The 24,417-nt window shown below is 53.6% G+C and overlaps 1 protein-coding gene across 1 annotated transcript in view; it reads left to right on the plus strand.

Annotated features, from left to right (window-relative positions):
* The window catches only part of PDGFRA (platelet derived growth factor receptor alpha), a 34,381-nt gene extending 12,016 nt beyond the window's left edge, over positions 1-22,365 (plus strand). Inside the window, exons 7-22 of the mRNA XM_008047829.1 lie at positions 1,340-1,455; positions 3,041-3,167; positions 4,659-4,852; positions 5,445-5,539; positions 5,750-5,882; positions 9,125-9,229; positions 9,923-10,033; positions 10,343-10,496; positions 11,844-12,010; positions 14,541-14,656; positions 14,997-15,119; positions 16,562-16,673; positions 17,785-17,884; positions 17,987-18,092; positions 19,380-19,624; positions 22,218-22,365. Of these exons, the coding sequence (XP_008046020.1) occupies positions 1,340-1,455; positions 3,041-3,167; positions 4,659-4,852; positions 5,445-5,539; positions 5,750-5,882; positions 9,125-9,229; positions 9,923-10,033; positions 10,343-10,496; positions 11,844-12,010; positions 14,541-14,656; positions 14,997-15,119; positions 16,562-16,673; positions 17,785-17,884; positions 17,987-18,092; positions 19,380-19,624; positions 22,218-22,365 (2,152 nt within the window). The remainder of the gene's footprint in view (positions 1-1,339; positions 1,456-3,040; positions 3,168-4,658; positions 4,853-5,444; positions 5,540-5,749; positions 5,883-9,124; positions 9,230-9,922; positions 10,034-10,342; positions 10,497-11,843; positions 12,011-14,540; positions 14,657-14,996; positions 15,120-16,561; positions 16,674-17,784; positions 17,885-17,986; positions 18,093-19,379; positions 19,625-22,217) is intronic.
* Positions 22,366-24,417: the final 2,052 nt, after the last annotated feature.

Here is a 24,417-nt window from a genome sequence, read left to right on the forward strand (position 1 = left end):
AGCTAGAGCCGTCCGGTGTGGTGAGGTGGGGAGGCCAGCCCATCCTGGGAGGCCAGCCAATCCTCGCAGGCCTTGCGCCAGCATCCATAGGGTGCCCTCAAGCCTATGGGATGCTTTCACGCTCGTGACTGCATTTAAGGAATCCTTGGGGTGACTGCGATGTGTGTACAGCAATCTCGGTTTACACATGAGGACACCAAGGCAGGGGCATTTCTACAGTGTCCAGGTCCTCTTGCTTCACAGCCAGTGCTTTCCTTCTGTTCCAGCTGCTCTTCCATGTCGGGATGTCTTCTCAAGGGCCATTGCCCAGCCATCCTCTGTTCACATGCGTGCACACACGGCCAGGTGTCTTGTAAGACACAAAGATGCCTGGGAAGCTGCCCTCCTTAAGCAGGAAGTGGCATCTCCGGATCAGGTGGAGAGGCCCTTGCTGTGCACATGCGGAGCGACTGCATTGCGAGAGACCCTGCTTGCCTCCTGTCTGTCTGTCAGGTGCCCCTCCACCCACTCAGGCTCTGTCTAGCTTCCTCAGGTTTCTGTGGAACCTTCCAGAGTCTCTTAGAGTAGATACCAGCCAGCAGGTGCGTGCGGCCCTCCGGACTCCTCGGAGCTGCAGGCAGAGCACGGCATTCCTCCAGCGCTCTGCAGAGCTGCCCCAGCGGTGGGCGTTTGGAGGACAGAGTCTTTTTCAAAAATGCAAAAGTCAAGGTTGTTTTTTGTTTGTTTTGAGTTGGGTCTCACTCTGTCGCCCAGGCTGGAGTGCAGTGGCACACTCACGGCCACGGCAGCCTCGACTGCTGGGCTCAGATGATCCTTCGCCTCAGCCTTCCAAGAGCTGGAACCACAGGTGTGCACCACCACACCTGACTAATTTTTTGATTTATTGTAGAAATGAGGTCTCACCAAGTTGCCCAGGCTGATCTGGAACCCCTGGGCTCAGGCAATTCTCTCGCTTCCGCCTCCCAAAGTGCTGGGATGATAGGCATGAGCCAGTGCACCTGACTTTAAAAAAATAAAATAAAAATAAAAAAGAAGAGCCCTCTCAGCCATGTTTATTCCCACTCAGTCAGTAGCCAGGCTCCAGCAGAACTGAGGGCTCCTGGAGATCCCGCCCACTGCTCATGTCAAGATGCCTGGATTTTTCTTGTGAGAATTGTGTCAATGGGGCAGACCTTCCACACGTGCAAAGTGGAGAGCCTGAGGAAAGAGAAGTTCCAGACAAGGAAGAAAGATGCTACTGCTTTTTACAAAAATAGTATTTGGTTGGAAGACCTATTGCTTGAACGATGGGACTGCATGTTGCTCCTACTTGGTGAAACTCAGTCCTCTTTCTTTTAAGGTATCGAAGCAAATTAAAACTGATTCGGGCCAAGGAGGAAGACAGTGGCCGTTACACAATCGTGGCTCGGAACGAAGACGCCCTGAAGACCTTCTCGTTTGAGCTGCTGACACAAGGTGGGCGGTGGCCAGTGCGCTTCCCCCAGGAGCCCGGGAGGCGGGTTGGGAGACGCACGTGTCACAGTGGAAAAAGTGAGGATTCAGGTCCCGGGGGACTCTGGAACAGTCTGATGGAAGCCCCGGGTTCCCCTGTTGGGTCAGGACCGAACTCTTTCCTGGTGCCTCCAGTTCTGGGAGGGGAAGTGGTCCTGGGTTCCTGTGGCTGGGGCAGAGCATTTTGCTCAGCCTCCCTTGAGGGCGCCATGCACTCTCCACCAGAACAGAGCACCCAGGTGTGTCTACACTCAGGTGAGCACCTGTTTGGGTCCCCGCCAAGGGCCAGGAGCTGTCTTGGGTGGGCTCATTTGGTCCTCACAGGGAGTCTGTGATAGTAGCATCAACAGATCTCTAATGTATTTGAAACAGATTAAAAAAAATCTTAGACCAGTTGTGGTGGCTCATAGCTATTGTTCCAGCACTTTGGAAGGTTAAGGAGGGAGGATTGCTTGAGCCTAGGAGTGCAAGACCAGCCTGGGCAACATAGCGAGGCCTCGTCTCCACAATAAATCAAAACATTAGCTGGGTGTAGTGGTACATGCCTGTAGTCCCAGTTATGCAGGAGGCTGAGGCGGAAGGAATGCCCAGGAGGTCCAGGCTGTGGTGAGCCGGGATTGTGCCACTGCACTCTAGTGTGGGTGATGGAGTGAGACCCCGACTCATAAATAAAATAAAGTAAAATAAAATAATATAAAATAAAGAATCTTTAGAACCTAGTAACATTTCACAGATATATTTTGGTGAACGCTGCTTTCTATTATACTTGAACTGAGTTTGTTAGTTGAATCCCGAGCTATAATAACATTTTTGGAGGCTCTTTCTCTTTTAAGGAAAATAACCACAGGGACTTTTCACTTGCCTTTAAAGAAGGGGGGGGGGTTCTTATTATGTTGCCCAGGTGGGCCTCAAACTCCTGGGCTCAAGTGGTCCTCCCTCTTCAGCCTCCCAAGTAGTTGGGGCTGCAGGTCTGAGCCACCACAACCAGCTGTCCTTTTCACTTTCTTCACTCTGAATTTTTTTTTTTTGAGTGAGAGTCTCACTCTGTCGCTTAGGCTGGAGTATAATGGCACACTCATGGCCACCATAGCCTCGACCTGCTGGGCTCAGGTGATCCTTCCGCCTCAGCCTTCAAAGTAGCTGGAACCAGAGGGGCATGCGCTACTACGCCTGGCTAATTTTTTGATTTATTGTAGAGACAAGGTCTTGCCTTGTTGCTCAGGCTGTTCTCAAACCTCCAAGCTCAGGCAATCCTCTTACCTCCACCTTCCAAAGTGCTGGGGTTACAGGCGTGAGCCACCACAGTTGGTCACTCTGGATTTAAAATAGCACAGGCAGAACTCCCAAGACATGGAGATTGAAAATGGTTTCGGCAGAGTGGGTTTGTCCACACTGGAACGTGCCTCCCACAACTGGTTCCAGCTCCTGTGGATGGTTCCAGCCCTCGTGGATGGTCTCAGTGTCGTGGACACATTTGAACACATATCCCCTGTGTAGCCTCCAGTACTGGGCATGGACTCTTGCATCTGACGTCTTCTGCTTCTTACAGTTCCTGCTTCCATCCTGGACCTGGTCGATGATCACCACGGCTCTTCAGGGGGACAGACAGTGAGGTGCATGGCGGCCGGCACACCGCTTCCAGACATTGAGTGGATGGTTTGCAAGGATATTAAGAGGTGTGGAGGTCAGATGTTTCTTGTTCTTTTGTGGTTAGAATGTTTCTCCCTTGACAGAGAGGCCCTCAGTTATTTTGCTGGCCTTTTTCGGTACAGTAAGTCTCTACATACAAACCTTCAAGTTACGAACTTTAACAATGCACACCTGAGCTCTTGTATGTATTCTTTCTCTCCACCAGGTGTCAGCATAACCTGTTAAATACATACAGTACTATATAGCTGATTGTGTGAGTTAGGTACCGAGGCTAACTTTGTTGGACTTACAACAAATTGAACTTACAAATGTACTCTCGGAACGCACTCGTACGTTGGGGACCTCCTGTGTTTGTGATTCCTCTTGGCCTCAGGCTCATGTAACTTATAGACCCCAGGATCAGGCTCTGAAGAACACAGACTCCAGCCTCAGGGATATGTGTTCATGGACAGCTGTCGGGAGGAGATCTGTGGCTTTCCTCAGGCACTCAAAGGGTCTCAATTGCAAAAAAAGGTAGATTTTAAGAAGTGCTGTGCTAAGAGGATTTGACTACCCTGGCGCACATTTGGTAAACTTTGGGGGCTGGACTGGCGTGTGGCATAACTATTGCTCACATGTTCACACCTCATAAGCTCACCTGCTGCTTGTGGGGCTCTCTCCCCAATGCCCCCTTCTTCAACTTTTTTTTTTGAGTTGGGGTCTCATCTGTCACCCAGGCTGAAGTGCACTGGCACGATCATAGCTCAGTGCAGCCTCAACCTGGGCTCAGGTGATCCTCCCTCCTCAGCCTTTCAAGTAGCTGGGACTACAGGCATGCGCCACCATGCCCAGTTAATTTTTTAATTTATTGTAGAGACAAGGTCTTGCTATGTTGCCTAGGCTGGTCTCAAACTCCTGGGCCCAACCAATCCTCCTGCCTTGGCCTCCCAAAGTGCTGAATTACAGGCGTGAGCCACCATGCCCAACTTTTTCTCCCCCCTAAAGGGCCACAGGAGCCACGTGTCCACTCATGGTGACTGGGTGTGTTCAGAAGTGTGGCTATGTCTTCCTGGAGGCTGAGAATCCACCCCACTGTCCCCGCAGAGCCAAGGAATAGAATTCCAGTAGAGTCCAGACTGGAGCTGGAGGCCAGTCCAGGGGACTTTGCTCTAACCCCATGGCACCTTAGGGGCTCTTCCCTGTGAGGGTGGCGTGAGGGAGGCACCAGGGTGGGAGGTTTTGTGAGTGTGGGAGGCTAGGATCAGTGAACACACTGGAAGCTGAGTTGTTCACTTGACTCACAGTCTCGAGGCTGGGGATGGAGATCGCTTTGCCCAGCTGTGTACTCCTGTCCTGCATAGACGTCCATCTTGTTGTTCATGTGTTGGCTGTTCCCGCTTGAGTGTGTGCAAACCTGTTGTAATGTTAACTGCACGCACATGGGACAGTCAGCCAAGGGTGGACCTGGTCAGGCCCCTGCTGTCTCAGCATCCTGCCGCCCCCCGCCATGGCACCCAGTGACTGACCCTGTCCTCTAGATGCAACAATGAAACTTCGTGGACGATGCTGGCTGGCAACCTCTCCAACATCATCATGGAGGCCCAGCCCCGGGGCAGGAGCACCGTGGAGAGCCGTGTGGCTTTCGCCAAGGTGGAGGAGACCCTTGCGGTCCGGTGCCTGGCCCGGAATCTCCTCGGAGCCGAGAGCCGGGAGCTGAAGCTGGTGGCTGCCAGTGAGTCACCCCACAGTCAGGATGGCGCGTCCAGAGCCCAGCTCCCACAGGGGAGCTTGGAGTCCCCAGGTCAGACAGGCAGGCAGGTCCCAAGACGGGAATGCCACCATGAGTGTTCTGAAGGTGTCTAGGGTCTGAACGGCAGTGCCAGAGCGTCAGTGTCGTTGGTCTGGGTATCTGTGTCTTGAGGGAGGGAGGGAGTCCTTCCCACTGCCCCTTCTAAGACGAAGCTCGCTCGAAGTGCTGCCAGCAGGGGGCAGCCTTCCCATGGGGCCTCATCTTGAGGCTGTGCTGCAGGGCTCCTGCACGTTGGTCTCCCCCACCAGTTGTGATTGTTCCTATCTGAACTGTCCAGAGGAGGTTGCCAGGCACCTTGGGAATGTGCTGAGGGCGCTGCCAGAGTTTGCGCTGTTCCTGTCTAAGGGAAGAGTTGGTGTGGTCTCCCGGCTTATTTGAGGGACAGTGGTGCCTGTCTCTGAGAGCAAGATGGCCCTCATGGTTGCCTTCCCCCAGCAGGGAGAGCATCCTGGTCCAGACATGGCCCCAAAGTCCCCCGTCCCTGCATGGACACCTCTCTCTTGTCTGTCCCCAGCCCTGCGTTCTGAGCTCACCGTGGCGGCTGCAGTTCTCGTGCTGCTGGCGATTGTGATCATCTCGCTGATTGTCCTGGTTGTCATTTGGAAGCAGGTGGGTGTCTTCTCAAAGAATGGAACATCCTGAAGCCAGCAAGATCAGGAAGCGAGGCCACCTGGCTCACCCTTGGCGTAGGGCAGGAGCTCGAGAATGGCGTCACGTGGATGTCACGGGCCCTCTGTGCCCAGTCTCTGCTGCTGTGGTGAAGCTTTGATGCATTGGGACTGTGGTAATTTACCCGTTCCCTGTCCCGGTCATTTGTAGAAACCGAGATATGAGATTCGCTGGAGAGTCATTGAGTCTATCAGCCCCGATGGACACGAGTACATCTACGTGGACCCAATGCAGCTGCCATACGACTCGAGATGGGAGTTTCCGAGAGATGGACTCGTGCTTGGTAAGCGCCCATGGGGGGCCCACCCAGGACGCCCCTCACTTATAACAGCTGGGCTATCTATGGGGCTTTGGCAAACTGAGGGACTGAGCTTGTGTGTGGAAAGAGCCAGACAACAGACACTGGCTTTCAGAAACGTGTTTCCATCTTTAAATGAGCTGGTTGGATGACTGCGATGATGTCTATTTATTTTTGTGAGTTGGGATCTCACTCTGTGACCTGGGCTGGAGTGCCATGGCACCATCACAGCTCAGCCTCGACTTCCTGAACTAAGGTGACCCTCCCATCTCAGCCCTCTAAGTAGATGGAACTACAGGCAGACACCACCACATCCAGCTAATTTTTTGACTTTTTTGTAGAGATGGGATCTTGCTATGTTGCCCAGGCTGGTCTTGAACTCCTGGACTCAAGCAATCCTCCCACCTCAACCTCCCAAAGTGCTGAGATTACAGGTGTGAGTCACCTCATACGGCCCTGCCATGATATTTTAAAAATATCATTCCATCAAAAATTATGGTTGGAGAAAATCTTACAAAGGGAGAAGAGACTGTGAAGAGGACTGTAAGCATTCCCTCCGAAAGAGCTCTGTTTTGGAAATGGTGCTAATTGAAAATGAGATGAATTTCTGCGACTGCAAAGAACAGATAAGGAATGAGGACGGCCCCAAGATGAATATTGACTCAGTGCACTCTGAGGATGCACTCAGTACTTCTATCTACATGCTTGGAGGACGGAATATAAAAATATAGGTACATTTAAAGCCAAATACGTAAAAACCAGCAAGCCGGCTTGTCACAAGCTTTACTAATGTTTTGGTCCCATGCTGAGACCAAGTGAATGAAGTTTTAGTCCCAGGGAGTTTTGTTTTGTTTTTATGCCCCGTTCTGAACAAATGGATGCGAGACAACACGTGAGAAACAGGCAGAGGGTGTGTTGATGACTGAGGGACAGGTGCTTCAAAGGATGCCAAGTGCAGTTTTGTTTTGTTTTTGAGTTGGAGTCTCGCTCTGTCACCCAGGCTGGAGTGCATGGGCACGCTCATGGCTACTACAACCTTGACCTGCTGGGCTCAGGCAATCCTTCCGCCTCAGCCTTCCAAGTAGTTGGAACTACAGGTATGCGCCACCACACCCGATTAATTTTTTGGTTTATTGTAGATGCAGATGTGCGTCACCACACCTGACTAATTTTTAAAAATTTTCTGTGGAGATGAGGTCTCACTATGCTGCCCTGGCTGGTCTCATAGTTCTGGGACCCATGGGCTCAGGCAATCCTCTCACCTCTGCCCCCCAAAGTGCTTGGATGACAGGTGTGAGTCACCGTGCCCAGCCCAAGTACAGTTTTTAATGATACCATCTCTCTCTCTCTCTCTCTTTTTGAATTGGAGTCTCTATTGCCCAGGCTGGAGTGCAGTGGCATGCTCATGGCCACCCCAGCGTCCACCTGCTGGACTCTGGCGATCCTTCTGCCTCAGCCTTCCAAGTAGCCGGAACTGCAGGCACGTGCTACTGTGCCCGGCTAATTTATTTATTTATTTATTTATTTATTGTAGAGATGAGGTCTCACCAAGTTGCCTAGGCTGGTCTCAAACCCGTGGACTCAGGCAATTCACTTGCCTTGGCCTCCCAAAGTACTGGGATTGCAGGCTGAGCCACCGAGCCCAGCCAATCCTATCTCTTTCTAAAATACAGAGTTCAGGTCTTCCAAGACCCACTTAACCTGAAGTCCTACAAAGACTCGGCTGCCCCCATCCCATAGCATTCCAGCCAAGCTCTCATTACTGTCTTTCCTTCCTCTCCCCTGAGAAGGGGCGAGGAGCTCAGGGAAGGTGGCATGTAATAAAATGTGGGGAAAGGGTTTACTCCCCGATGCGCCCAACGTGTTTCTCTGTCTCTGTGCTCCTGGGTACTGCAAGTTGCTGTGGAGGCGACACCTTCCCAGGCACAGTCCTGGGTTGCAGATGTGCGGACAGATGCAGTGTCAGCTGCCCCCATGTGAGCAGTCTCTCCATGGTGAGGCCAACACTGGGACATTCTCTTGGACTGTGAACTCTCTCGGGGTGGGGACCACAGCTTCAATTGCTTTTTTTGAGTTGGAGTCTCACTTTGTCACCCAGGCTGGAGTTCAGTGGCACAATGACAGCTCACTGCAGCCTTGACCTCTTGGACTTAGGTGATCCTTCTACCGAAGCCACCCAACTAGCCAGGACTGCAGATGTGCGTCACCACACCTGACTAATTTTTAAAAATTTTTTGTGGAGATAAGATCTCACTATGTTGCCGTGGCTGGTCTCATAGTTCTGGGCTCTAGTGATCCTCCTTCCTTGGCCTCCCAAAGCCCTGGGATGACAGGTGAGAGCCACCATGTGTGACTCAATTGCTTTTTGTATGTCCCACTATGATGCAAAGAGCTGTGTTTCCCGGGCTGTTCAGCCTGAGCTGGTGTGGCCTCCCTTTGCAAGCGGCAGCAGTGTGCAGCCTGGAGCTTTGACTTAATCACTCCTTGGAAGCAGCGGTGTTTTGAATACTGAAGTATTTCCGGTGGTGAAGGATTTATTAATGCAAAAGATGCCCTGGTTTGCATGTGGAAAACAGAAGGGTCGCGAACCGGGAGGCTTGGGCAAGAGCCACAAGGGCGGTGCCCAGGCGCTCGGGACTGGATGGGACTGGGAGATGGCAGCTCATGCGGGGCGGGTGGGGGTGTGCCATCCTCCCCTGTCTTTGTTTTCCCACTGCTCGAAAATATTACTCAACAAAAGCAAGTACACTGACTTCCCACCCTGTGGGTGCAGTCCTGCTTCTGATGTGATGACTTGGAGGAACCTTTATGTCACCCCACATGGAAGAAATCACTCCTTAGAATCAGCTTTTTCATGCAGGAAAAACTCTGTGTGGGAAGACTGCTACCCGGCTGCATGGATGCTGGGCTTGGTGCTGGCACTCAGTGCTCCGTGCAGGGAGGACTTCCATCCGTGTGCACCGGCTGGGCCTGGTCATGGCACTCTATGCTCCCTGCGGGGAGAGGATGTCTACCCGGCTCTGCACCCACTGGGCCTGATCATGGCATTCAGTGCTCCCTGCAGAGAGGAAGCCCACCCAGCCACATACCTGCTTGGCCTGGTCATAGCACTAAGTGCTCCCTGCAGGGAGGACACCCCCCTGCTGCATAACTGCTGGGCCTGGCTATGGGGTGCCATGAAGCAGACCCTGCAGCTCGCTCATGTTAACAGCTCTGGTTTCCCACAGGCCGTGTCCTGGGATCAGGAGCATTTGGGAAAGTGGTTGAAGGAACAGCCTACGGATTAAGCCGCTCCCAGCCTGTCATGAAGGTGGCGGTGAAGATGCTGAAACGTAAGTGTCCTTCCTGGGGAGTTTTGGAACATGGAACTATTAAGAGAATTTACTCAGGGCCGGGCATGGTGGCTCACGCCTATCATCTCAGCAATTTGGGAGACCAAAGCAAGAGGATTGCTTGAACCCAGGGGTTTGAGACCAGCCTGGGCAACTTGGCAAGACCTTGTCCCTACAGTAAATCAAAAAATTAGCTGGGTGTGATGGCACCCGCCTGTGGTTCCAGCTATTTGAAAGGCTGAGGTGGAAGGATAGCCTGAGCCCAGTAGGTCGAGGCTGTGGTAGCTGTGAGCATGGCCCTGCACTTCAGCCTGGGTGACAGTGAGACTCCTACTCAAAAAAAAAAAAAAAATTGCCAGAATCACACAGCCAGTACACAAGAAATGTAGGACTCAGTCTTGGTTTTTAAGATTCCAGGTTTTATGTATGTTTAGATGATTTTGTCAGCTAGGTTTATTTGGATTGTTGTTGATGCCCGTATGTTGGAAAATCAAGCATTGTTATTTCTAGTGATTTCTTGTTACCTGGAAGACCCAGATTAGTGATCAGAGTCCAGACTGAGTCCCCACCCACGTGTCCCTAGGCTCATGGTATATACGCGGACACCCAGTCGCAGACTGAATCGTGTTCTTGGCTTTTTTGAGAATGGAAGGCAGCTCAGGTGACCTGACATATGACATTTATTCCCATCAGCCACAGCCAGATCCAGTGAGAAGCAAGCACTCATGTCCGAACTGAGGATCATGACTCACCTGGGGCCACACCTGAACATTGTGAACCTGCTGGGAGCCTGCACCAAGTCAGGTGTGCCTGCTGCCCGGAGGGGCTTCCCGGAACATCTGGGTGTGACACGTGGTGAACAGGGTTGTCCCTGTTTTCTACCCTGACACACCACAGAATAGATCCCACCCACTCTCCACCTGGACACTCCAGGGAGCAGAGTCCCCGCACCCTCCACCCCGATATGGGGAGCAACTGTCCTTTGAGGGGGGCTGCACGGTCTTGTGTTGACTAAGCTCTGTGTTTCTGGGGAGCATCTCTGCCAGCTGCACACCACCTGGCAGCCTCCGTGCTTCTCCTCTTACCTCTTCTTCCATCACTTCCGGTCCACAGGCCCCATTTACATCATCACTGAGTACTGCTTCTACGGAGACTTGGTCAACTACCTGCACAAGAACAGGGACAGCTTCCTGAGCCGCCACCCTGAGAAGCCCAAGAAGGAGCTGGACATCTTTGGACTGAACCCAGCTGATGAAAGCACACGGAGGTGGGTGCTGGGAGATGGCTGTGGGTGCCCTGTCTCCCCCACCTGTGATGAGAGACCCTGGCCTGATAGAGCCCGAGTCTGAGCAAGACACAGGTCCCACTGCCCAGCCAGTCACTGCACAACAGTGCAGCAGTTCATGGTGTCCGCAGGGTTGGGATCTTGGCATCGCATGTGAAGCTGCCCTGGCCATATGCAGGGAGGGAGAGTGGGAGCCCCCTGGGAGCCCTTCTGCCATTTGCATCCTGGAAAATGGAGCTCTGGCCAGGGCCACCTGAGCTCTCGAGCCTGGTAAGAAACTGCCTGCGGTCTCCAGGCTTGGGTCTAGGCCTGGACCTGTAAGGCGAGCCAGTGATGGCAGTCCCACTCTGGAGAACTCCATATCTACAGAGTTCTATGAGGTCAGAAAATACAATGAACTTGCTTCAGGTCCATACTTTGGCCACCAAATGGGCACTGCATGTATCAGGAGCAGGAAGAGTCTGTCCCAGCCACATGGCCACATAGCCCAAGTACATGGTTTGTGGGTTGAAACACTGAGAAAGAGCCACACAGATGTAACATAATGAAATTTTCACATTTAAATGTCATATGCTGGCCGAACACGGTGGCTCAAGCCTGTAATCCCAGCACTTTGAGAGGCTGAGGTGAGAGAATTGCCTGAGTCCAGGGGTTCAAGACCATCCTGGGCCACTTGGCAAGACCTCATCTCTACAGTAAGTAAAAAAAAAAATTAGCTAAGCGTGGTGACATGCGCCTGCAGTCCTAGCTACTTGGAAGGCTGAGGTGGAAGGACCACTTGAGACCAGGTGGTTGAGTCTGCTGTGGGCCATGATTATGCCACTGCACTCCAGCATGAGCAGCAGAGTGAGATCCTGGCTTTAAAAACAAAACAAGAAAACCACAGAGACTTCCCCAAGGGTGAACGCACAGTCCCACTGGCTCAGACGTGGCTCTCAGGCGCCTGTGCTCTGAGCTAGCCGCGTCCGTGTGATGGGGTGACTCTACCTGGAGCCGTCCCATGTGCCATGTGACAGGCATTCCCTGGTCTTCCCATCTCTATACATGGGGTTCAGCCACTTCAGGAGAGGGACCCCGGTGAGCACTTTCCCACGTGCTGCCAGCCTCCTGGTCACAGCACCTTGCGTGTGGGCCCTAGGTGTCTATGTGATCATTTGGTCACTCCCGACTGGATGCCCCCGAAGTGGGGGCTGGGATGGCTCTTCTGCTGCTCAGTCTGAACCCCTGTGCCTACCACACTGTCTGGCATGTGTGATCCCTGGTCACCACCCATGGGATGGGGGATTTCACCCAGAGGGCATCCTGGGCAAGGCTCCTCTGTCCCCACAGCTACGTGATCCTGTCCTTCGAGAACACTGGTGACTACATGGACATGAAGCAGGGGGACACGACACAATACGTCCCCATGCTGGAGAGGAGGGAGGCGTCCAGGTACTCGGACATCCAGAGGTCTCTGTATGACCGTCCGGCCTCATACAAGAAGAAGGCTGTGCTCGGTGAGGCTCTCGCTGAGGGCTGTGATCTTCCAGGGGTTTCCCACAACAGCGTAGGAAGGGGCGGGTGGACAGGAGGGTGGGTGGGTCTGTTGGCCTACAGGGTCCCTCAGTGCAGACCTGGACATCCAGGTCTGTAACATGTTTTTGCAGGTCTGTGGCCCATGAATCGAGAAGAATAAAGACAGTGAGTTTCTTGGATTTCAGGTGTACTCACATAAAAGGATTGTTTCTTCTGATATAATAACCTTCCCTGGTTGTTCCTTATGTGTCTCTTTTTTAAAAATGGAAGTGCGATAATTGATACTTTTTTTCAGTGACTTGACATGGCAACATGAAACGTTGGCAGTTATGTGGGGTCCTTGCACTGGGTTTTTCTTAGGTCTCTGACATTCATGAGTTCAGTGACCCTTGCTTTCAGTTTTCCTAGCATCCAATTTGTAATCGGAACTACAGAGTGGATAATTTGAGGCTGTGTTTTCTGACAAGTGTTTCTATGGAGTGGTTTTGGAAGGCAGATCCGTCTGTCTTCCAAGCAGAAGTGCATGTGTCAGGGTGAGATGGGTGTACATGCTCCAGGGAGCCCAGCTGATGCCCAGGCCAGCTGGGCCACGTCGCATCTGCTGAAGGGCCCCTCCAGTCTGTGGCTCGTCACAGCCTTGGGGTTGTGAGTCTGACATTGACTTGCCCTTGGTCTCATCTCCTTGGGTCAACGCCATGGGAATTGTTCTGAAAATGATGAATGTGCTACGAATGCTTTCGGGGTCCTAAGTGGAAGGTACACTCCATTAGAAAGAATGTGCTTGTTTTGCAAAGCTCAGAACATAATATTTTCCGTTTCCGCCGTTCCAAGTTCCATTCGCTTCTTGGTGCCAAATGGGTGAATTTCCAAGTGCTTTTTAAAGATGAGCCAGTGAGCGTCACCGGAACCCATCCTTCCCCTCCCTTCTGAACTGTTGAAATTGTTGACGTCGCTTTCCAGGCAGTGCTGGTGGGCTTGGCACACGTGTCGCGGGAGCCCGAGTCTGCCCGGTCAGGCCCTGCTGGCAGGCAGAACACTGTTCCTCAGCCTCCCTGGCCGGTGACAATGGGAATGGCTAGATTCACACTTCACTGGCTTGGACATTTTCAGAGTAGCTGAGAGCTGCTGGCCCCAGTTGCCTCCTTCCTCGAAAACCCTAGGGCCCTGCCAGGCCGCACTGAGGGCTGGAGAGAGGGTGGGTTACAAACCAAGAGATTTGGCGCAGAGTCCTTGGAGCTGATGGCCAAGATGACTGCCATGGCCGGCTGGGACTGACTTTACTGATAGAGTATAAGCCGCATACTATGAAGGGGGCTTTAAAAATAACATGCAGGCATTCTCAGAGCAGCCTTTTCAGAGAGCACTTGCCAGTGTCTGCCATGGAGGATCTTTGTGTATGTGGGCATGGTGTGCGTTTTAAAGGTGGCTGAGTTGCTTTGCTAACTGTGGCTGAAGAAAGAAATTTAGGAGGCCAACAGAAAAATTGTGAGAGTACTCATGGGGTTATTTGAGTTGGACTCTCACTCTGTCGCCCTTGCCCAGACTGAAGTACAGTGGCACTATGGCCAATGCAGCCTCAACCTATTGGACTCCGGCAATCTTTTTCCTTCAGCTTTCCAAGTAGTGGAAACTACAGGCATGTGCCACCATGCCCAACTACTTTTTTGATTTATTATAGAGAGGAGATCTCCCCACATTGCCCAGGCTGTTCTCGAACCCCTGGACTCAGGCAATCCTCTCACCTCTGCCTCCTAAAGTGTTGGAATTACAGGCATACACCACCACACCCCTGCTAATTTTTGATTTATTGTAGAGACAAGGTCTTGCCAAGTTATCCAGGCTGGTCTCAAACCTCTGGGTTCAGGCAGTCCTCTCGACTCTGCCTCCCAAAGTGCTGGGATTACAGGCATAATCCCCATGCCCAGCCAGAAGATTTGTATAGATGATCCTTATGGCTGTGTGTGTGTATGTGTGGGTGTATACATATATAAACCAGATATATATCCTGGTGTATGCATCTCTTTTCTAAGATAGAACCTTTGCACAGTGTAAATACTCACTCATGAGGCCTATACATTCTGTAAGAAAATGCTTCTGGCCGGTGTCATGGCTAATGCCTGTAATCCCAGCACTTTTGGAGGCTGAGGCAAGAGGATCGCTTGAGCCTAGAAGTTTGAGATCAGCCTGGGCAATCTTGTCTGTACAAAAAATAAAAAGTCCAGTGTGGTGGTATGCGCCTCTAGTCCCAGCTACTTGGGAGACCAGGGTGGAAGGATTGTCTGAACCCAGGAGATAAAGGCTGTGGTGAGCCGGGATTGTGTGACTGCACTCCAGCCTGGGCAACAGTCACAGATATGGTTGCTTATCATGTACTTGGACCCTTATCCCATCCCATTTTGAGACCCTAACTCAAAAAAAAAAAGGAAATACTTGCTGCTGGGGCCTGGGCACACCTGTGCTGCTGCTAGCACTCCACCCTGCCAGCACCAACGCGTTTTCTCTCTTCTGCAGACTCAGAAGTCAAGAACCTCCTTTCTGATGATGACTCAGAAGGCCTCACTCTGCTGGATTTGTTGAGCTTCACCTACCAAGTTGCCCGAGGAATGGAGTTCCTGGCTTCAAAAAATGTAAGTTCAAGGAACAGAGACTTCTGTAGACCCTCCGTGGATTCCAGCGCAAAGGGAGTATGGCGGGGAGGCCAGGAGGGGGGTCTTGGAGAAGCTGGGACAGTGCTGCCTTCTGACCAGTCCTGTCTACTTTCCCACGGGGATGGGGGATGGGCATTGGCAGAGCCAAGTGTCTTTCTCCAGCTTGCTCTTTTGGGGGCAGGGCTGGGGCGATGCTGGGGAGGGGACCCTGGAGGCTGGGCAGGCTCCTGAGGGGTAGTGCCTATGGGTGGTCTTGCTTGCCCGGGCGACACTGTCCAGGCACGGGTGACACGAGGCCGCCTCTTCCTTCTCCATGCAGTGCGTTCACCGGGACCTGGCTGCTCGCAACGTCCTCCTGGCACAGGGGAAAATTGTGAAGATTTGTGACTTCGGTCTGGCCAGAGACATCATGCACGACTCCAACTATGTGTCGAAAGGCAGTGTACGTCCCCTCCTGCCCTCTCCCCGCCTGCATGCTGCTCCCTGGAGCCAGGTGCTGCTTCTGGCCAGCATTACCTGTCACTTCCAACATGGCGCTGTGGGGGCCACAGAGGACTGGGTGTAAAACCATGCTGACCCTTGGTTTTTTTGTCTGCAGCAGGGAGGTGACGGTGGTGGCTATTTGCTGAGGGGCCATGGGCACTTTGTGGGTGATCTCACATCACGTGTCCAGCATGTGAGGGCAGCAATGAGCACTGGCTGGTTGCGTGTGAGCTGTGTGTCCTCCCTTCCTTTCTTCCTTCCTTCCTTCCTTGTTGGGATCTCACTCTGTCACCCAGACTGGAGTGCAGTGGCTCGATCATGGCTCACCAAAACCTCTAACTCCTGGGTTCAGGTGATCCTCCCACCTCTGCCTCCCGAGTAGCTGGGACTACAGGTGCATGACTCCATGCCTGGCTAATTTGTAGAGACGAGGTCTCACTGTGTTGCCCAGGCTGGTCTCAAATGCCTAGGCTCAAGCAATCCTCCTGCCTCAGCCTCCCAAAGTCCTGGGATGACAGACATGAGCCACAGCACCTAGTCCCATTTATAGGTTTTCCGAAGGCATCTGTGAGCTCTAAAATGCCAAGAGCTGTTTGAGTTCATGTATCTCTGAGGCACGGTTTCCTTAGAGACAGAGTCACTTATGGTGCACATGGGCCTGTCTCACATCTCTTCCACTCTACACAGATGAAGTAGCTTGGGACGCATCTGCCTGGTGGGTGTCTTCCAAGTCACCGCATTGCATTTGGTGAGAGGCAGCCACAGAGTGCTGGGTCCACACAGATGGCCTGTGGGCCTTGTCTATACTGTGTGAGCCATGTACTCTTGTGGCCTCACCTGTGACCGGGCCTCTCCCAGTATGGCTTGAGGCACCTCGGGCAAGTCACTGCCTCTCACTGTCCCTAGGAGTTCATGGTCTCTGGCCTCCCCAGCAGCCTTGTGTATCTATCCAGTTCAGTTACTCACCAAAGTCTCCAGCCTCCCTGGGGGCCACAGGATTCCTCTTGACATCCAGCACTGGCAGTGGAGGGGGGTGGTGTGCTGCTCTGTCTTGAGGTTCTAGAGCCAAAGCTGGCTCACAGATCACTGGCTCTGTTCTTAACCCGGTTCCCAGAAATATCTCAAAGCAGGGGACAGGTTCATTAAGGGATCACATTTTGAGGTGAAAATTCAGGACTTTGTGTTGTGGATATTCTTTCCTTGGCGGGCATGAGAAGCACCACCAGCTACTCAGCACTCATCCAGGGTTTACGGAGCACCCTGGGCATTTGGCAGCGAGCAGGACACAGGAGACATGCTGTGGGGTGAGGGGACCCACGGGGCTCCGTGAGCCCGGGGAGCCCTGCTCACTGCAGTGAGAACACCACGTAGCCACGGTCTCATGCTCCCTCCTCCCTGCAGACCTTCCTTCCTGTGAAGTGGATGGCTCCTGAGAGCATCTTCGACAACCTCTACACCACGCTGAGCGACGTCTGGTCCTATGGCATCCTGCTGTGGGAGATCTTCTCCCTTGGTACGGCCTGGGTCTCTGCCATGTGGGTGCTCTGGAGTGGTGCTGGGAGGGATATAGACAATGTCCAGGCCCTGGCAGGTGTCAGCGTGCTGCAGCTCTCACACCATCACTGGGCCCTCCATGAGGGGAGGTGGGGTCTTTGCCCCGGGCCTCTACTGTCCTCCCCTGGGGCTGTGCTGGGTGACTTCCCCCACAGGAGGTGTGCCCATGATGTCCACTTGCAGTGCTTTTCTTTTGGGATTTTGGTCAAGGGTCCCAGCTCCCTGGTGGTGGCTATGGTTCTGGTTGAGAGCAGTGTGGGGGGAGTGGCAGGCTCCCCTTCCTGCCCTCACTCTGGAGCTGAGAAATCCCTCATCCCTCAATGCCGGGCAAGGCAGGCCAGGTGCCGCCAAGGGGGCCCAGGAGGAGGCCGGGTCACGACCCTGACTCCAGATGGTTCTTCTGGAGAGATGAGACTCGCACACTTAGTGGTGGACGGTGGGGTCCTGATTCAGAACTGGGACTTGAGTTGAAGCAGAAGGGAGTCTGGAGCCCTGGGACGCTTAGAGGGAGCTGAACTTGACCTGCCTAGCTTTGCACATATGATGCGTTTCACGAGTTTGTCCGTTGTGCTGTGACCGTGGCGTCTTTCTGCCTGGCCTCTTTTTGATCCTAGCTCTGTCTCTGCAGATGGTCCCTGGGGATGATGCCAGCACGAGGCTTTGTGGAGTCCAAGACTCCCTTAAAAGCAGAAAATTACCTGGGTGGTCCAAGTCCAGTCTTGGCCTTTGCGTTACGTATTTGAGGAGGCCAACTCTCTGGGCCTCAGTGACTCAGTTTCTTGCTTTTTCCATCACTGTGTGTGTGTAGACCCTATAGTCAGAACACTGAGGGCCACTTCAGTGCTTTTTCTAGAGATGTAGGGTGTTGGCACCGGCCTTGACCAGCTGGCATCCTGGTCATGTGTGAAATCTTGGTCTCCAATGCCAGCAAGACCATCACACTCCATGCCCCTGAAAGAGCCAGGGCTCCTGGCCCTGGCATTCAATGGTTCCCTGAGGGTTCCCGTGTATTGCATGCCCCTGCATGGGCTGGGCGTGTGCGTCCCTCTGAGTTCCTCTCTGGCTCCTAGGTGGCACCCCATACCCTGGCATGATGGTGGACTCCACTTTCTACAACAAGATCAAGAGTGGATACCGCATGGCTAAACCTGACCATGCCACCAGTGAAGTGTGAGCTACCCCCCTTTCTGAGGCCTGTGTGCACACCCAGTGGGCCTGGGGGTAGGAGATGCCCAAGACCCCATGCCCACTGTGCACCCTGTGCCCCTCTAGCTACGAGATCATGGTCAAGTGCTGGAACAGAGAGCCTGAGAAGAGACCCTCTTTCTTCCACCTGAGCGAGATCGTGGAGAGCTTGCTGCCTGGCCAGTACAAGAAGGTACATGGTGCTTGGGTGGGCAAGAGGCCTGCAAGATGGAGGCCAGGCCTCGGGGGAGCTGCTCGGTGGTCTCAAGGGAGCATTTCAAGGGAAGCAGAGACCTTGGGTCCAAGCATGGGTGCTGTGGGGCACTGGTCATGGCGATGGCTGGACCCTGCTTCCCTGCTCCCCTCCCTCTGGGACACACAGCCCCTGCATGCACTCACCCCCAGACACCCAGGCCTGAAACCAGCACACCCAGTACCTCAGGGCGACCGTCGCGCCATTTAACTGCTCTTAGATCCCAATGAGATGGGCTTCCTGCTGCCTGGAGAGGCATCCACACTGTGCCTGTGGGTGGGAGGTGAGGTCAAGGGAACACATGACTTCATGGAGTCAAGTCGGAACTGTAGGTGAACAAAGCCAAGTCCCTTGGGTCCAGAGCGTTGCCCTCTCAAAGAGTGGCCGCCCTGGGGGCTTGAGCTGACCTGGATGTTTGATGCATCTGTTCCAGCTCCCATAGGTGAAGCAGGGAGGAGGCAAGGGAATGAGTCTAGGGCTGATCAGAGACACTCTGATGGGCAGATGTGCTGGTGAAGATTAGAACTACTGCCAGACACAGGATCTAGGATGTGTGTGTCAGGGTCTCACTGTTGCCCAGGCTGGAGTGCAGTGGCATGGCCATGGCTACTGCAGTCTCCATTGCCCGGGCTTAGGCAATCCTTCTGTCTCAGCCTCCCAAGTAACTGGGACTATAGGCACACACCACCACACTATCTCTTTTTGGAAAGACAAAGTCTCACTATGTTGCCCAGGCTGGTCTTGAACCCCTGGGCTCAAGCAGTCCTCCCAACTCGACCTCTCAAAGTGCTGGGATTGTAGGTGTGAGCCACCATGCCAGGACACATGGTCTTTTTGAATGAAAAGATAGACATCCCCAGCATTAGGGTCATGGCTGTGGATGTTATGTTCCCTGTGAGGGGCCTTACCACTTGGCCTGGAGTCCATCCAAACCCTGCAGAGGTGGCTGATGGGGGCCGGGGTCCATGATGGTCCTGGGTGGAGATGGGGCAGGGATGCAGCATAGCTGCTGACTCGGGAAGTGCTCCTGGCATCCTGAAACCTGCCAGTGAATGCTCCTCCCTGGTGGCCCTTTCCTCAAGTCCCTCACCTCTGGGTAGAGTCGATGTGATGTTTGTCACCGGGAGGTAATTTGGAAGCACATAGTTAAGTCACGTGTATGTCTGGGTGTGTCCGCCCCTGTCTGAGAGTTGAATGTGACTCAGCGTGCTACATGCATGTTTGCAGAGCTATGAGAAAATTCACCTGGACTTCCTGAAGAGTGACCATCCCGCCGTGGCTCGCATGCGCGTGGGCCCGGACAATGCCTACATCGGTGTCACCTACAAAAACGAGGAGGACAAGCTGAAGGACTGGGAGGGTGGCCCAGACGAGCAGAGGCTGAGCGCCGACAGTGGCTACATCATCCCCCTGCCTGACATTGACCCCGTCCCCGAGGAGGAGGGGGACGTGGGCAAGAGGAACAGACACAGGTAGCTAGACTGATGCGCGCCCCCCTCACAGCCCACAGTACCTGGAGGATGAGGACGAGGCTCCCTGGGCTGTGTCTGTCCCCCAGTCATCACTAGCCCCTGGAGGAGGGTGCCCCTGCAGGAGCCTGACCCATTCCACAGAAATAACCACTCTGGATCTCATCACTGCACAAAGTGTGTCCCAAACAACACCTCCATGCCTGGGGAGGCTGTGGCTCTGTGTGAGGTGCAGCTGGGTGGAGTGTGGGGTCCCAGGCCGGGCTGCTTTGGGTCCAGTGGGTGGGAGTCCTCAGCCTTCTTCCTGGGCTCAGACATGGGCCTTGGAATGGGGGTGGGCGTGAGGAAGACCAGGCCGTGCTGCCAAGGGCTGGGGGTGCCAGGCACCGGGCACAAGGTGGGCCTTGTGGCTTGGGCACTGGGAGTGAGTCCTGTCGCCAGTTCTGGGGCTGCCATGGAGCCCGCTGGGTTGTGAGGACAGCTCAGTGCTGGTCTCAGGGCCAGGGGCTCTCTCCATGCCCTCAGCCTCACCTCTTGCTGTGAGGAGGACCTGCAGGGGAGGACTATGCCAGGCCCACTGTAGATCCTGCCCCCAGATTGGGGGTGGTGCCCCTGGCAGTGTCATAAACACTGCCTGGGCTGGGTGAGGCCAGTGTCCCAGGGCTGACTCGGGCCTCCTGTTATGCTAGGGCCCCAGGGGCAGGGTCCAGGTCCCAGGAAGAGGGGGCCAGGACTCAAAGGTTCCCGAGGCCAGCCAAGTCCACACCAGCTGCTTGGACCAGGGTGTGGATGGGGTGTCACAGTTGGCAGCCCCTGGATCTTAGGGGCTCTTACAGCTGATGGGGGTGTATCTGCCTTCCTCCCTCCATCCTCAGCTGGCCAGCCTCTGTGTGCGGCTTGAATGTTATGTGTGCCAGAGAGACTTGAATGCTGTGTGTGTGGCTCGAATGCTGTGTGTGGTAGTCAGTTTGGGAAAGACACACACATGCAGGTGTAGATGACATCCGGGGCAGATGGTGATGTAGTGGGCGGGTTCCAGGAGCTCAGGTGGGAATGCAGCCAGCGGGACCTGATGAGAGTGGTCCTGAAATCCTCGGGGAAAAACTGTGGGTGTCCTAAAATGTCGAGAGACTACATCTGCCACTCGGATGCACAGTTGTTAATGTTTCACGATGTTTGTTTTACCCAGTATGTATATATACATAGCGGCTGCTGTGTGTAACACACACACACACACACACACACCACAGCCACACACACTCATCCTTTTTTTGCTCAGTCATTTAAATGATGTAAGAATCACCCCCATATGCCAGCACAAGTTAATTTCCTAAGGATAAGAGGTCTTCTCTGTAACCACAATAACCTGAGCTCATATCAGAAAGTTACCAGTTGTCTCATGACACCATCTCATACCCAGGCCCTGGGCTCATTCTGGCTGGAGTCTGAATGTCGATGATGCCAGCCAGCACTTATGGAATAGTCATAACAGTGAATGACAGAGGGCACTGTGCTGAGTGCTTGAGCGGGTATACGGTCAGGTGTCATCGTCATGCTGTTTCACAGACAAGGGAACAGAGTTCAAGGTCAAGGTCAAATCACTTGTGTGAAGTCACACAGCTAGTAAGGGGTGGGGCTGTTTCAGACCCAAGGCTCTCTGTCCTGAGAATTCCACTGCTTGGCCACTGCACTGCTACATGGCCCCTTGGGACAGGGGCCTTCGGGATGGGGGCCTTCAGGACAAGGGCCTTTGGGATGAGGGGCTTTTGGGATGAGGGGCCTTTGGGACAGGGGTCTTCAGGATTAGGGCCCTTTGGGACAGAAACCTTAAGGACAAGGGCTTTTGGGATGGAGGCCTTTGGGACAGGACCCTTCAAGGCAAGGGACCTTTGGGACAGGGGCCTTTAGCGTAGGGGGGCCTTTGGGATGGGGCTTTTGGGATGGGTTCTTTGGGACGGGGCCTTCAGGATAGAGGACGTCAGGACAGGAGCCTTCAGGATAAGGGCCTTTGGGACGGGAGCTTTCAGGACAGGGGTCTTCAGGACAGGGGGGCCTTCGGGACAAGGGCCTTTGGGATGGAGGTCTTTGGGATAGGAGCCTTCAGGGCAAGGAACCTTCAGGACAGGTGCTTTTGGGATCGGGGCTTTCAGGATGAGGGACCTTCAGGACAAGGGGCCTTTAGGACAAGGGCCTTTGGGACAAGGGGCCTTTAGGACAAGGGGCCTTCGGGACAGGGCACTGACTATAAAGAGAGAGGAGGAGGGCCCTGGCAGGCCTGGCTGCAGCTTATGGCTAACCTCACACCTCTGCCTTACCTTCCTAGCTTGTGACTAGGGCCCTGTCCTTGCTGGACCTGGGTAGGGACATAGAAATAATTGCAGCTTGTCAGCACTTCTATGGAAGGGCTGACAGGGAAGGGAGAAGACTGGCGTGGGACGTGGCCATAAACTGGCCCTCCCATGGGCCCAGCAAGGTGTGTCTGGCTCTGAACCGTGCCTCACCAGCCGCCTGAGGCTACTGCAGGGCTCATGTAGAGGTGCTTCCCTGCCTCTGGGGCTGCTGCATGGGGGTGTGACCTTGATTTTCCTCCCCACAGCTCACAGACCTCCGAGGAGAGTGCCATCGAGACCGGCTCCAGCAGCTCCACCTTCATCAAGAGAGAGGACGAGACCATCGAAGACATCGACATGATGGACGACATTGGCATCGACTCCTCGGACCTGGTGGAGGACAGCTTTCTGTGATGTGGCTCAGGCCTCCTGGCTGCCTTCAAATCCCTTTCAGAAAACCACTTTACCACAGTGCCACGACTGGAGGAGCCTGGGTGGTGTGTGAGGAGGGTCTCGGTCCAGGGCCTTGGGGGCCATGGCCATGCACGAGTTGGGAGGTTTGGATGGACCTTTCTGTGTGGCCTCATGGAGGACTCCGTGGCACCTCCATGGGTGTGAGGCATGGAAATGGCTGGCCAGGGAATGATAGGCCACAGAAGATGCACTCGGCATTCTGAGGGCTTTGGTGAGATCCAACACACACGCCTTGCACCGACCAGAACTCCAGCTTGTAACTATGTAAATAAATGCTCTTGGCAAGGACACGTTGAGCTGCATCAACTCCACGACTTGCAAAGAGCCGCGTGCTCCATCCACGTACCTCCCTGTGAACCTGGTGTCCGCTGCTCCAGAACTCTCTTCTGAAGTGCATGGAAAACCACTTCTGAACCTTGAAGGTACTGGGACCATAGTGTCTAACTGTTTCTTAGTGCTAAGGAGATAAAGGATGATGATTAACCAACCTTGTGGGATAGATTTGGGTCCTTTAAAGCTACCAGTGCATTCTCATGGTGTACTCCATGTTTCTAACAATACTACTATTACCAGTGATGCTAAGTGTGTAATAGGTAACACGATTTCCCTACAGAGAAAGCACAATTTAAAAAAAAAAACTTACTAAGTAGGTGACAAGTTTGATAGTTTTTGATGTTTGTGTTGAATAACATGTTTCTTTATAAAATAGGGTAATAGCTTTAGTGGATTAAATTTAGCTGAGCATAGAGAGCAAAATGAAGGTAGTGTTACCAGGAAGTCAGAGTTTTCAGTTATGTACTCAGTAGGTTTCCCAATCCAGTATATTAAAAACAATGAGCTGTGCCCCAGAATGATGGGATCAGAAACAAACACATGCAACCCCAAATGTTCCCAACATGGAAGCATAAACCTGTGTTGGCCAGGATGAGGGAACACAAAAAGACTGGGTTTGCAGGGGATTCTTCATGCCTGATGACAACTTTGGTGGATTCCAATGGAAGTATCTGCAACCTTAACAGGGCCAGAAGGATGCCCAGATGCTCTGACATCTCTGGTCCCGGAAGAGAGTGAGGCCGGCATCCGTTCAGGCGTTGCCTGGGGGTTGGATGCACAGCCAGATCCCGAGTACCCAGATATCCCTGGAGCCAGAGTCCCCGGGCTCTGGACCCCATCCCAGAGATTGAGGCTGGGGGACCAGGAGCCTGGGTTTTAATAACCCCCCAGGCTGTTGTCTTCAGCCAGTTTTCAGAAATGCCGACTTAGGTTACAGGAAGTTGCCTGGGAAGCAGATAACTTGGCATCTGTAACCAGCCAGCAGTGAGCTATACAGGATGCTTCATGGTTAAGTCCTTGCGCCAGGTCAGTGGCATTTACAGCCACGTAGCCGGCCATTGCTGCCCTTGACTTCACTTTCCAGTCGCAGCCGAGGCTGAGCAAGCCGGAGTTTGGTAGGTCTTCCAAAAGTGCAGGTGCCGCTTCTCACTGTAGGGGGACCAGCTTGCCCCATCCCCTCCCGCCAAAGAGAGGCACGGGCACAAATGATGCGGCGGCTTGTGTGCTAGGTCTAGTCAATATCTTGGGGAAGAAAATTAAAGTTTTACTGCTGTTTTGGGGTTGGATGGGAGGATGAGCTAATCACCTCCAGTCATCTATGGCCAGTGTTTGTCACGGACCTTCCCTGCCTCCCACTTAGCTTCTGGCACCATGAGGGAAGCACGGACTGTGGGGATGGCGGTTGCTGCACCTGCCGCCACAGGTGACGCACTGGCAGGGTGATAGCAAAGCCCATGGCTCTCTGCCGGTGCTGCCAAGCAGGCCCACCCCTCTCCACCTTCCCTGTGATGGGCCCATTGAGACGCAAGCCTGTTGGGCCCAGTGCCACGCAACCTTGGCGTTCACGTGTGTGTCTGTTCACCATCCACTCTGCCTCTCATGGCTCAAGTTTGTTGGTGCTTTGCAGTGGATATGCTGGGAGCCGAGTGGGATGGCCTG

Source organism: Carlito syrichta, unplaced genomic scaffold (assembly GCF_000164805.1).
Source record: "Carlito syrichta isolate Samal-C Ts95f unplaced genomic scaffold, Tarsius_syrichta-2.0.1 Scaffold117951, whole genome shotgun sequence".
NCBI lineage: Eukaryota > Metazoa > Chordata > Mammalia > Primates > Tarsiidae > Carlito > Carlito syrichta.